The sequence below is a fragment of the Budorcas taxicolor genome, chromosome 3 (genome assembly GCF_023091745.1).
Source record: "Budorcas taxicolor isolate Tak-1 chromosome 3, Takin1.1, whole genome shotgun sequence".
NCBI classification, from domain to species: domain Eukaryota; kingdom Metazoa; phylum Chordata; class Mammalia; order Artiodactyla; family Bovidae; genus Budorcas; species Budorcas taxicolor.
Window position 1 is genome coordinate 7012017 of NC_068912.1, and position 14179 is coordinate 7026195.

Sequence of the window (14179 nt, forward strand, 5' to 3'; positions counted from 1 at the left end):
TTGCAAATCTTAAGGAACTGGTATCTCACATATAGTTTGGAAAACACTGGATGTTCTTAGGTTCATTTTCAGTAAACAGATACTATGGGAAGTGGAGAGCATGGTTCCCTTTGACCTCAAGCTACTGACATATAGACAAGGTCACTGTCAATTATGACTCTGCCTTAGCTAAATTATTTGCTTCAGTATAATTTTCCAGCAAATCTGGAAAACTCAACTGTGGCCACAGGACTAGAAAAGGTCAGTTTTCATTCCAATCCCAAAGAAAGGCAATGCCAAAGAATGCTCAAACTGCCACACAATTGCACTCATCTCACATGCTAGCAAAGTAATGTTCACAATTCTCCAAGCCAGGCTTCAACAGTGTGTGAAACGTGAACTTTCAGATGTTCAAGCTGGTTTTAGAAAAGGCAGAGGAACCAGAGATCAAATTGTCAACATCCACTGGATCATCAAAAAAGCAAGAGAGTTCCAGAAAAACATCTATTTCTGCTTTATTGACTATGCCAAAGCCTTTGACTGTGTGGATCACAAGAAACTGTGGAAAATTCTGAAAGAGATGGGAATACCAGACCACCTGACCTGCCTCTTGAGAAATCTGTATGCAGGTCAGGAAGCAACAGTTAGAACTGGACATGGAACAACAGACTGGTTCCAAATAGGAAAAGGAGTATGTCAAGGCTGTATATTGTCACCCTGCTTATTTAACTTATATGCAGAGTACATCATGAGAAATGCTGGACTGGATGAAGCACAAACTGGAATCAAGATTGCTGGGAGAAATATAAGTAACCTCCAATATGCAGATGATACCACCCTTATGGCAGAAAGCAAAGAAGATCTAAAGAGCCTCTTGATGAAAGCAAAAGAGGAGAGTGATAAAACTGGCTAAAAACTCAACATTGAGAAAATTAGATCATGGCATCTGGTCCTATCACTTTGGGGCAAATAGATGGGGAAACAATGGAAACAGTGACAGACTTTATTTTCTTGGGTTCCAAAATTACTACAGATGGTGACTGCAGCCATGAAATTAAAAGATGCTTACTCCTTGGAAGAAAAGTTATGACCAACCTAGATAGTATATTCAAAAGCAGGGACATTACTTTGCCGACTAAGGTCCATCTAGTCAAGGCTATGGTTTTTCCTGTGGTCATGTATGGATGTGAGAGTTGGACTGTGAAGAAGGCTGAGCACTGAAGAATTGATGTTTTTGAACTGTGGTGTTGGAGAAGACTCTTGAGAGTCCCTTGGACTGCAAAGAGATCAAACCATCCATCCTAAAGGAAATCAGTCCTGAATATTCATTGGAAAGACTGATCCTAAAGCTGAAACTCCAATACTTTGACCACCTGATGCGAAGAACTGACTCATTTGAAAAGATTCTGATGCTGGGAACGATTGAAGGCAGGAGGAGAAGGGAACGACAGAGGATGAGATGGTTGGATAGCATCACCGACTCAATGGACATGAGTTTGAGTAAGCTCTGGAAGTTGGTGATGGACAGGGAAGCCTGGCATACTGCAGTCCATGGGGTTGCAAAGAGCTGGACACGACTGAGTGACTAAACTGAACTGAATTTTATTTTATGCCATTGCCTCCTCACAATAAGCTAGGCAGTGAAAAATGGGAGGCTGAAATAAACCTTATTCATGACAAAAATATAACAAAATTGATCCTTATGGGATCACGATAATTTTTTCATTTTCTACTATGTAACTATATTTAATTTCATTTTAGATAACAGAGTCTATAAAACACAGCACCCATTTTTCCAAACTCTGTCCCCTGCCTCTTCAAATACCAAACTATTAAAGCTATTAATTGTCAGTGAAACACAAAGGGAAGCTAACTTCACTCAGTAAGATGCTTTATATTTCATTCAACTTGTGTCACATTTCTTGAGCATGTGCCATGTGCAAGGGAACTTGCAAGGAAAGCAGGTGTGATTCCCCTCTTCACAGAGCTTACCCTTGGAGCAAGGAGCCCACTGCTGTATGAGTTCTACCCAGAACTGGCATTCAGTTCAGTTCAGTTCAGTACAGTCGCTCAGTCGTGTCCGACTCTTTGCAACCCCATGATTCGCAGCACGCCAGGCCTCCCTGTCTATCACTAACTCCTGGAGTTCACTCAACTCACGTCCATTGAGTCGGTGATGCCATCCAGCCATCTCATCCTCTGTCGTCCCCGTCTCCTCCTGCCCCCAATCCCTCCCAGCATCAGAGTCTTTTCCAATGAGTCAGCTCTTCACATGAGGTGGCCAAAGTATTGGAGTTTCAGCTTTAGCATCATTCCTTCCAAAGAACACCCATGACTGATCTCTTTTTTTTTTTTTTTTTCCTGAACCTTACTGTGCCTCCATTTTCTTATCTGTAAAATGTAGATTATAATACACACTTCAGAATGGACTGGTTGGATCTCCTTGCAGTCCAAGGGTCTCTCAAGAGTCTTCTCCAACACCACAGTTCAAAAGCATCAATGCTTCAGTGCTCAGCTTTCTTCACTGTCCAACTCTCACATCCCTACATGACCATTGGAAAAACCATAGCCTTGACTAGATGGACCTTTTTTGGCAAAATAAGGTCTCTGCCTTTAAATATGCTATCTAGGTTAGTCGTAACTTTCCTTCCAAGGAGTAAGCGTCTTTTAATTTCATGGCGGGAATCACCATCTGCAGTGATTTTGGAGCCCCCAAAAATAAAGTTTGACACTGTTTCCACTGTTTCCCCATCTATTTCCCATGAAGTGATGGGACCAGATGCCATGATCTTCGTTTTCTGAATGTTGAGCTTTAAACCAACTTTTTCACTCTCCTCTTTCACTTTCATCAAGAGGCTTTTTAGTTCCTCTTCACTTTCTGCCATAAGGGTGGTGTCATCTACATATCTGAGGTTATTGGTATTTCTCCCAGCAATCTTGATTCCAGCTTGTGCTTCTTCCAGCCCAGCGTTTCACATGATGTACTCTGCATATAAGTTAAATAAGCAGGGTGACAATATATAGCCTTGGCATACCCCTTTTCCTATTTGGAACCAGTCTGTTGTTCCATGTCCATTTCTAACTGTTGCTTCCTGACCTGCATAGCAGGAGGTCAAAAAAATCTAGCATGGAAGCACCTGACTCTATGTAAAAGGTCACATAAAAGCTGAGATCTTAAGAATAAATGGTAGGAATGAATCGGAAAAAAAGACAGGTAAAAGCAGTTGAGGTGGAGAAAAGGTGTGCCAAGCTGAACGGCAGGAAAGAGCAGAAAGAAATGAAATTAGGCCAGTGTGATGGCAGAGAGGGAAGACTCACAGAAGAGAAGCTGGGCAGCTGGCAGGGTGGTCAGGTACCCAGGGACCAGCCCACCATCAACCTCTTCAATGAAACAAAGCAAAGAGAGTCACCTTTTTGGACGTCACATAATTGCTTCCAAAGCCGGTGGTAGCACTCAGATATTTCACCAGAGGATTGAGAGACTCGGGCTTTTGGTGGAAAAGCCAGACCTGGAAAGGAAGGAGGGTGTCAATGACTCTTCTCTTCTGCCCAACTGAGTGAGACTGCAGGGGATTTTTAATCATCACTTCAGAGAGCCCCAAATTCTGACAACCCTCCTGAATAGCATCAGCTAACTGGCATGAACCACTACTATAATTTGAAGAAAGAAAGTAGAACACCCCGCATAATAGTATCCTTTGAAAATTTTTAAGTAAAAGTTCCCATACTTAACTGACTCTTCCCTTAATCCTCAAATTAAAGCTCAGGACATGTGAACTGGAGCTCACTCCGAGAGGATACTCAGCTGACACCACAGCAAAGTACAGGTCACTGATGTAATATTTAATTTTATTAATAGATGACTATGTATATGTACAACAATCAAAAGATGTACATAGTAGTCAAAACTCTTCCTCCCTTTCAATTTTCTAGCCACCCAGTTCTCTCTGGAAGCAAGCACTCATGTTAGTATTCTGTATATTCTTCCAAATAAAATGTATTTGGTTAAAAAACAAATACATCCATTTCTCTTAGGCAAATGGAAGCAAAATATACACTATTCCACGCTTTACATTTTTCACTTGAACAACAGGCCTTAGAGATACTTTCAAACCAGTACATGAAAACTTCAATCTCTTTCAAAGTCGCATCCTTCTAAGGATGTGCCATAATTTACATAAAGTTTCCAACTAATACAGAGGTTTTCCCCAGTTTTTGCTATTACAAACATCACTGTGATGAATGTTGGCTAAATCATTCTATGTAAGTTTGAGGATATCTTATTTATCTTAGATAAATACCAAAGATGGAATTGCTAGGTTTAAAGGTATGTGTATTTATCATATTGAATGATATTGCCAAAGAGCCCTTGACAGCCCTGTTATCAGTCTACTCTCTCCAACAGTGTAGCAGAGTGCTCATTTCCCTAGATCCTTGCCAATATAGCATCAATACACTAACTTTCCAATCTTTGCTAATCAGAGGTGAAAGTTTTTCATTATAGTTTTAATTTGCATTTCTCTTAAGATTAGGCATTTCTTCATATGATTACAAGTTTCAAAACTCTCTGTTCATGTCCTCTGCCCATTGTTCCAATAGGTTGTTTTCCTTGATTTGTTGATGTTCCTTAACAATTAAGAAAATTTCGTAATTTTAGTAAAATTACTAGTAAATTTAGTAAATTTTAGTAAAATTTAGTAAGTAATTTACAGTTAATCAAAATTGTAGGTTTGATTTGCATTTCTCTAATAATGAGCGATGTTGAGCATCTTTTCATGTGTTTGTTAGCCATCTGTATGTCTCCTTTGGAGAAATGTCTGTTTAGGTATTTTTCTCACTTTTTGATTGGGTTGTTTGTTTTCCTGATATTGAGTTGTATGGGCTGCTTGTATATTTTGGAAATTAATCCTTTGCCAGTTGTTTCATTTGCTATTATTTTCTCTCACTCTGAGGGGTGTCTTTTCACTTTGCTTATAGTTTCCTTTGCTGTGCAAAAGCTTTTAAGTTTAATCAGGTCCCACTTGTTTCCTTTTGTTTTTATTTTTGTTACTCTAGGAGGTGGGTCAGAGGATCTTGCTTTGATTTATGTCATCGAGTGTTCTGCCTATGTTTTCCTCTATGAGTTTTATAGCTTCTGGTCTTACATTTAGGTCTTCAATCTATTTTGAGTTTGTCTTTGTGTATGATGTTAAGAAGTATTCTACTTTCATTCTTTTGCATGTAGCTGTCCAGTCTTCCCAGCACCATGTACTGAAGAGGCTGTCTTTGCCCCATTGTATACTCTTGCCTCCTTTGTCAAAAATAAGGTACCCATAGGTGCATGGGTTTATTTCTGGGCTTTCTATCTTGTTCCGTTGGTCTATATTTCTGTTTTCGTGCCAGTGCCATACTGTCTTGGTGACTGCAGCTTTGTCATACTATGAAGTCAGGAAGGTTGATTCCTCCAGCTCCAGTCTTCTTTCTCAAGACTGCTTTGGCTATTCTAGATCTTCTGTGTTTCCATATGAATTGTGAAATTTTTTGTTCTAGTTCTGTGAAAAATGCCATTGGTAATTTGATAGGGACCACACTGAATCTATAGGTCACATTTGGTAGTATAGTCATGTTCACAACATTGCTTCTTCCTACCCAAGAACATGGAATATCTCTTCATCTGTTTATGTCGTCCTTTATTTCTTTCATCAGTATCTTATGATTTTTACCAGCTAGAATGGCCATCATCATAAAGTCTACAGACAATAAATGTTGGAGAGGGTGTGGAGAAAAGGGAATGCTCTTGCACTGTTGTTGAGAATGTAAATCGATACAGCCACTACGGAAGACAGTATGGAGGTTCCTTAAAAAACTAGGAATAAAACCACCATATGACCCAGCAATCCCACTCCTAGGCATTCACCCTGAGGAAACCCTGAGGAGGAAAAAGACACATGTATTCCATTGTTCATTGTAGCACTATTTACAATAGCTAGAACAAGGAAGCAATCTAGATGCCCATCAACAGATGAATGGATAAAGAAGTTGTAGTATATATACACAATGGACTACTACTCAGACATTAAAAGGAATGCATTTGAGTCAGTTCTGATGAGGTGGATGAACCTAGAAACTATTATACACAGTAAAGTGAGTCAGAAAGAGAAAGATAAATATCGTATTCTAATGCACATATACAGAATCTAGAAAAAGGGTTCTTAATAATTTATTTACAGGGCAGCAATGAAGAAACAGACATAGAGAATAGATTTATGGACATAGGGAGAGGGAAGGAGAGGGTCTGATGCATGGAAAGAGTAACATGGAAACTTATATTACCATATGTAAAATAGATAGCCAATGGGGACTTGCTGTATGGCTCAGGAAACTCAAACAGGGGCTCTGTATCAAACTAGAGCGGTGGGATGGGGAGGGGGATGGGAGGGAGGTTCAAAAGGGAGGGGATATATATATACCTATGGCTGATTCATGCTTCACAGAAAACAACAAAATTCTGTAAAGCAATTATCCTTCAATAAAAATTTTTTTTAAAAAGAGCATGTGCTTTGTAAGCGTAGGTGAAAGAGGGCCACATCTTTTGTTCTTTGCCTACAGGAGGCCTCAAAATCTTTTTTGTTTCCTTATTGTATTTTTCATTGAAATATAATGGCTTTACAATAGTGTGTTAGTTTCTGCTGTACAATGAAGTGAGAAGTTAATCAGCTATATGCTTATCAAGTTCTAATGCTTTAAACTCCAAAAACTTTTTTGTACTGTTTTGTTTTTAACAGGATTTTATAATGAGAGCCAAGCATTTTATGGTAATGACCAATGCATAAAATAAAATAAACTATATAGTCTTTGTGAAAAAAGAAGAAAAGAAAATTTAACCTTTATCTATGTTATGGGTAGCAAGTATTTTTCTTCCATTTTGTGGTAAATCTTTTGAGTATCTATATAGTGAAAATTTTAGTCATGTCATTTTTTTTTTAACCTTTATTTACTCAAATTTTTCAGTTTTTTAGAGTTCCTGGGAATAGTTAACCCTCTGCACTCTTAATTATTTTAAAATGTCCCCATATTTTTTCCAAGTAACTTATACATTCTTACTTTTAAACATAAATCTTTCAGTTTACCTAGAATTTTATTTGACTGTAAGGTATGTAGCAAAGATACTATTCTATTTTTTGGCAGCATTTGTTGAATAAACCATCTTTACCCTCACTGATTTTCTGCATCATCGTAATATACCAAACACCTATATGCTTTGGGCCTATCCTAAACTTTCTATTTTATTCCATTGAGCTGTCAGTTCACATGCCAACACTGCATTATTTTCATTAAGATGGTTTTCTTTAAAATCTTAAATGGTGAAATACACAAAATCCTTTACAATAAGCATTCTCTCATTTACTCCTGTAATTCCTATTTTACAGCTAATAATAAAAGGCTTAGGCAGGTAAATAATGTGCCCAAGAGTTCACAGTCAGAAACTGAACTGGAATTTGAACAGAATTACTATAATTCTACAGTCCACATTCATAACCACTGTGTTGTAGGCCACTCAAGCTCAGCCCATTTAAGGAGATATTCAACCAAAGGTTGAAGAGATTCTTGCTACACATGTGGTGTGCTCAAACCCTTATCTGTATCCACAGCATATACAATCATCACTAAGTGGTAATGACATCCTACTCATCCACACTAAAGGAAATTAAAGCAGGTCAGAAACTTTTTGAACATGACACTGGGGACAAGCCACTCATCTTGTCAAATTCAACCTATCCTTCAGAGCCCAAATAAGCCTGACTCAGTAAACAGAGCCTGCTCCAATTAGTCCAGCCCCATGGTGATCCTCCTTTCTGACCATTCCTAGAGTACTTGCCACCAGATGATAGAATGTCTTAATTTCTTGTCTATTTTCTCGATTCATTCTTTTTTTAAAACATGACTCTAAGCTCCTTAGCAACTGGAGATTCTGAATTTTAACTATTCCTACTCCTCTGACACAATATAATCTTGACCTCTAGATTTGACTTTCAGTGTCATAAATGTGTGGAAGGAGTAACCCCTAAATGATCATTCATTATTTTAAATGGCTTGACAAATATATTAAGAAATAAGTAAAATTAGTTTAAAAGTATTTGCTTCTATTATCAATTTGTCTCTCTACAATAAATGAATTTCTTTCTGCAATGTTTACCAGAACAAGAATGCCAAGTCAATTCCCTTAGTGTTTTCCAGAGTTAATTTCAACTCCGCTATGATTTAAGAATCTGTTAAGTATGAACACTATAGTGATAGGCTCTCAGGTTTCCAAAACACAGAGCAAAAATTCTGAAGGAGATAAGTAGAGTAAGGGAAACACACACACAGAACTGACTTTTATCTAATACAGTGGAATTTCAACCAGATGGTATAAAACACAGAGGACAAATAAGTTTCATCTTGTATGACAATTCTCATCCACTGGTAGGGAATGTCTTTGGGGCCTTTAGTTGAAAAATATTGAGAGACATCATTTATGTACAACAGAACAGAGTACTATGATCCATTTGTAATGCCTGCCATTAATGAGGAGACACATGCAGTCCATCTGCATGAGTGACTTAAGGAAACAAACTGGCTTTCTAATCAAGTTAATAACTCAGTTCTCTATTATTAATACAGGAAAAGAGAATCTTCATTTTGGGAAATGGGGTTGGGCTTTGTTGCCTCTACTCTTGACCCATGAAACACACCTTCTCCCTGGGAAATCTCACACTGACTGCCCAGCCAACATCTTGCTTTGCCTGCCCTACAGTATTCCATGCTCCGCTCTCCTCTGGCTGCTCATGTCTCTTGCTTCTACAGAAGTGCTGACCCCAGAACCACAGTACTCAGTGCCAGGAAACATACTGAACTTTCAAAGTTCACTCCTAATGACCAGCATTTCACCTTATGATTCACCTTAGTCCTAAATAGGACCTTGCTTATACAGAGCCTGTTCTCATCTTTTCTGTTAAGATGGTTTCTAATCCAGTGAACTTACAGTCTACATCTGTGAAGTGAATATAACATGTTAAAACTCTAGTAACATACCAGTGCTTCTGTTCCATTGTGAGGTGTCAACGTGAAAGCATTTGCAAAAAAGCGTAACTGAGAAAAAGAAAACAGTAGTCATTTTGTGGTGGTCTTAGCAGCAGCAGAGTCAGAAAAGTATTATCCATTTAAATGTTTAAAAAAGACAAACTGCATTTCTTATTATAGAGTATTTTTTCAGTTTCAGAAAATAAATCTAAACAAGAAATAATTTTCATCATTTAATCTCCATTACTCCAAGTCAACCACTTTTAACATGAAGGCATATGTCCTTCTCATCTTTTTCCCAAGCCAGCCATAAACAGAAGGATATTTCTTCCTGAGCTCTACAAGGGAAGGACATTTCCTGAAAGCAGCATTTTCTAATGAGTGCTGGAGGGATGCTCAAAATACAAACAAAACAAACAAGCAAAATCATGATACTGTGATCATACAATCCACAATCATGCCCTCCTTGGGAAATTTTAATGCAACTGACTGTATTAAAAGCTCAGAGAAATCCAGTTTGATATCACTTAACACAGATTTCTCAAAATTATATAATCATAGAACGCCTGGGCTATATGGTGTGTGATCAAAGAAACATTCCCTTAACGAAAAGTGCACACTAAGATGGTGGTTCAGTGGGAGTATCAGGCAGTATGAAGCAGAGATTACATGGTAAGTAACATCAAAACTTTTGAGTGAAATGAAATTCTGCCACCTTCAAGTTCAATTACTTAAAGCACTTCCCAACCCTTAAACATCTTTTTGGTTCCAACTTGAACAGCTTAAGTAAATTAAGAGAAGGAGCTTTTATCACTTACCAGCCATATGATTGGCATGATTAACATCCACACAAAGGGAGGTAGAATTCCATATGTCAAATTGGTCAGCATCGTACCTGGGCACACTACACTGGAATACAGACCCTGGGGGCACAGAGAGGGGTAGAAGTTCATTTTAATTCAATACACATTGAGCCTGCCTCTATGTCCATTAATAAAGGAGAAACACAAATGAGCCAGGAAGCCAGAGAGCCAAGGCTTGATGCTCTAAGCTGTCCTTGCAGCTGGGTAGACCATTTTAGTTTAAGAATCACGTACTGAAAACTCACTATGAGAGACACTCGATAAAGTCTTTTATTCTCAAGTAACTCAGAGAACAAAGAGTAACCAAGCTTGAAGCTGGATGAGAAAAGTAAGACTGGTTACCTGAGTTTTCCATGGCTTAACTGAAGATCAGTTGACCAATCAAAATGAGCAGTTAGAGATAAGAAAGCCATACAAACAAAGTCTTAGCCTGAAAGAAGTTTTTACTCTAGTAAATACAGACAGCTAAACCTCAAGTGTGTCTCTGTTTCCTGCAGGAACACAAGGCCTAGGGCTCTAGCTTGAGGTACCAAAGAGGTGGGTATGATTCCACAAAGACCTTCTCTAACTGAGGCTCTCTAAATAAGGTTCCTAGCCCCGGACTCATCATTTTAGAAAGATCCCTTCTATAAAAAGAGCCACAGTTAACACACGGCACATATTAATAATAGAAAGGGTGCTTGATGGTCTGTAGTAATCCTTAGAACACTGGGATTTGTTTAACTAGTTTACTTGGTTTAATTTTTACCACATTTCACCTTATTTTGATATTGACTATTTTAATTCATGGGCGTCCCTGCTGGCTCAGCTGGTAAAGAATCTGCCTGCAATGTGAGAGACCTGGGTTCTATCCCTGGGTTGGGAAGATCCCCTGGAGAAGGGAAAGGCTACCCACTCCAGGATGTCGGCTGGACATGACTGACTTTTACTTTTGCTTTCACTTTAATTCATATTTTTATTACTTTTAACTTTTTTTTTTCCTTTTAAACAAAAATAGAAAGTGCCAGGATAGCACAGTCAGTTCAGGGGACAGAAAGCACCCTGAGTGTCAGAAGCTAGAATATTGGCTTCCTTTATTCACTGCTGCAGGGCCTGGCGGTGCCTGACGTGGATAATTTAGACCTGAGAATCCCCTTGATTTACCAGCAGTCCTCTGAAAAGAGTCAGGAACTTTACAGACTAAAAATTCTTCCCAAATATTTTGCCCCAAAGATAGCTAAGGAGAATTTCTTATTCTGGAAACTAGCCAGGGACAGTTAGGACCTATTCAGCCCTAAATGAAGACATCTATGAACTAAAACCCAGGGCTTTCAACACACACAACTTTCTGACATTGAGCAACAGAAGAAATAAGCAAGGAGGCCATCTTAATCTAAACTGAAGTCCCTTCACATATTTGATCTGAAGGAATGAGTGTGATGACCCTGAGTGTTTCTCAAAGCTGTGTGACAGGAGGAGTCATTCATGGACAGGTAAAGTCTGTCAGGCAGCCTATAGGGATCCAACATTTCCAGTCACACAAGTCTTCGAAGGGAGGTAGTTCTTTCTTAGCTACTTCTTTCTTCATAAAAGGCAAGGTAGAAACATCATGAGCTACAAACCAATCACACAGATTTTAAAGGAGCTGGCAGCATTGGCTAAATCTTTTTTTTTTCTTTTAAGATGAAATCCCAAAACTTGACAATAGAGACAAGCAAAATTTCAGAGCTTTTTATGAAAAAAGAAGCTAAATCCACTCTGACCTTATCCCTAAAAGGGGGTTTCCAGAGGATAAGCAGTTGGGACAAGTTTTTAAACATCCCAAGAAATCTCAGGAGGAGGCTCACATCTGGACCAACACACTGAGCCTGAATAATAACAATAATAACAGCCAACAAACAAACACATAGCACATGCATGAACAGATGCAGACCACATGACCAGACACCTACACCCATGAGCACATAACCACACATAGTCACCTTCATACACATGTTCACAAACCCACAAAACCCACACCTGTGCACGTGGCTAGGCACACTCACGCATGTATGCATGCACATAAGTACACATATGTACAGATACATACGTATCCACACGCACATTCTAACACAAAGCACTGTTGTGAATGCTTCATACCACTCCAGTCACTCAATCCTCCCAGCAAATCTATGGGGCAAACGCTATTATTAACTCTGTTTCTCAGATGAGGAAACTGGAAGTACAAAGACATTAAATAATCTGTCCAAGGTGACAGAGCCAGGATTCAAAAGCAGTTCTAGAGAACATGCTCATAGCTTCTACTTTTATACCATCCTCTTCACTAAGAGGTTTAATCCTAAGAGCCAGTTCTCAGAAATGAGAATTCCAGCTGATGAAGGTCTCCATTCCAGAATCAACCAGGTCTACACCATTACATAAGGTTTAGACTGCTCTATCTAATGGATGATCGAAAACAGCCCCTTAAGGGCAAATAGTTTCTGCACTGTCTTTTATTTCTCCTTCCTCCTCAATTCTAAGCCTGGGTCAGTACCCTAAAAATGGTCAGCTTTTATACATATTGTCAGAGTTATATTTCTCCCCAGCCCCACATTCAAAAAACACAGTCAAAGCAAACAAAGGAAAGTGCCCACAGGAGAGACTGGAGATTTCCAGTTAAAATTCTGGACCTGGGCAAGAAAAACATACAAAGAAGCACTAAGTTCCAGATCACAGAGGCCACAGAAGCCAGCGTGTCTGACAAGGGTTGCTCTCTAAGCCCAGTCCTCACAAAGACAGACCTCTGCAGCCTCACCAGAGATCCTCATTCTCCAAGGGCTAACTGCCAGCTGTCCTGTAACACTGGATATAACACTGGGAGGCGGCACGGCTTGATGGGAAAAGTCCAAGCTTGAAGTTAGACAGCCTTGAGCTCAGCTCTGAGCTCTACCCTTTACTGACCGTGTGACTTCTGGGGAAATGACTTTAATAAGGACTTCAAACTTTAGTGTCCTCGTATGAAAATGGAAATACTGAGACCCACATCACTGTGACGGGAAAGGTATTAAATGACACACATGGCAAATGCTTAATAGGAGCTATTGACATCGTTAGTGTCATTCTGTTATATAAATTACAGCTCCAGAGGAGCTACAGACTGGTAAATGAACCCCCACAAACCTACAAGTCCGGAGCTCATTATCTCTGCCCTAAGACTTCCTATACATCAACTGCCACTCTTTGTCATGTCTTACCTTGTCCTCACAGCAATCCTGCTCAAGAAACAATATTTCATCTTCACACTACAATAGAGAGCCAGCCATTTTACTAAGCAATCAGTGCTGGTTCAGCAAACACTGCCCTGCCATCTCCATATCGCTGAGACAGGCTACCTGATGGTTGAAGTTTCTGTTCAAAGCCACACTCAGAAGGTCAATAGCGTATTTGGAAGAGCTGTAGGGCTCCTGGCCTTTGCTGTGCTGGACATCCTCAAGGCTGAAATTAGATTTCTTTGCATTGCGAGATGATGTCCAAATGAGCTGAGACGGACTCTCACTGTGACATAGGAGAGATTCTAGTTCCTGAATCTGAATGAGGAATAAAAGAAACAACAACAAAAAAAGTATCAAAATATACTAAGGGATTACAAGATAACAATTTTGAAACCAATATATATGTACATTAGAATTGAACAGGTGTGTCATTGGTAGAGTGGGACACAAGTAAGCAAGAGAAGGAGTTTAGACTGATCCATGTGGTAAGGGATTAGAGTCAGAGACATCAGTGTGAACTCACGTTTAGCTTAATAAAGATTCAGATGGTTACATACAAAATATTTATAAGTGGGTTAGCATGCACATAGATATTTCCTTGAATTCCAGAAAAACATCTACGTCTGTTTCATCAATTACGCTACAGCCTTTGACTGTATGCATCATAACAAATTGTGGAAAGCTCTTAAACAGATGGGAACACCAGACCATCTTACCTATCTCCTGAGAAATCTGTATGTGGGTCAAGAAGCAACAGTTAGAACCCTGTATGGAACAACCGATTAGTTCAAGTTTGAGAAAGGAGTACAACTGGGCTGTCTGCTGTCACCCTGTTTGTTTAACTTATGTGCTGGGCACATCATGAGAAATGTCAGGCTGGATGAGTTACAAGCTGGAATCAAGATAGGAGGGAGAAACAACAACCACCTCAGATATGTGGATGATACCACTCTAATGGCAGAAAGCAAGGCAGAACTAAAGAGACCCTCATGATGAGGGTGAAGGAGGAGAGTAAAAGAGCTGGCTTAAAACTAAATATTAAAAAAACTAAGATCATGGCATCCA

General features: G+C 39.2%; 1 protein-coding gene across 1 annotated transcript in view; it reads right to left on the reverse strand.

Annotated features, from left to right (window-relative positions):
- HSD17B7 (hydroxysteroid 17-beta dehydrogenase 7) overlaps positions 1-14179 on the reverse strand; it is a 29761-nt gene that overhangs the window by 1547 nt on the left and 14035 nt on the right. The window contains exons 5-8 of the mRNA XM_052637941.1: positions 13235-13429; positions 9840-9944; positions 9034-9090; positions 3390-3488 (exon numbers count right to left, since the gene is read on the reverse strand). Of these exons, the coding sequence (XP_052493901.1) occupies positions 3390-3488; positions 9034-9090; positions 9840-9944; positions 13235-13429 (456 nt within the window). The remainder of the gene's footprint in view (positions 1-3389; positions 3489-9033; positions 9091-9839; positions 9945-13234; positions 13430-14179) is intronic.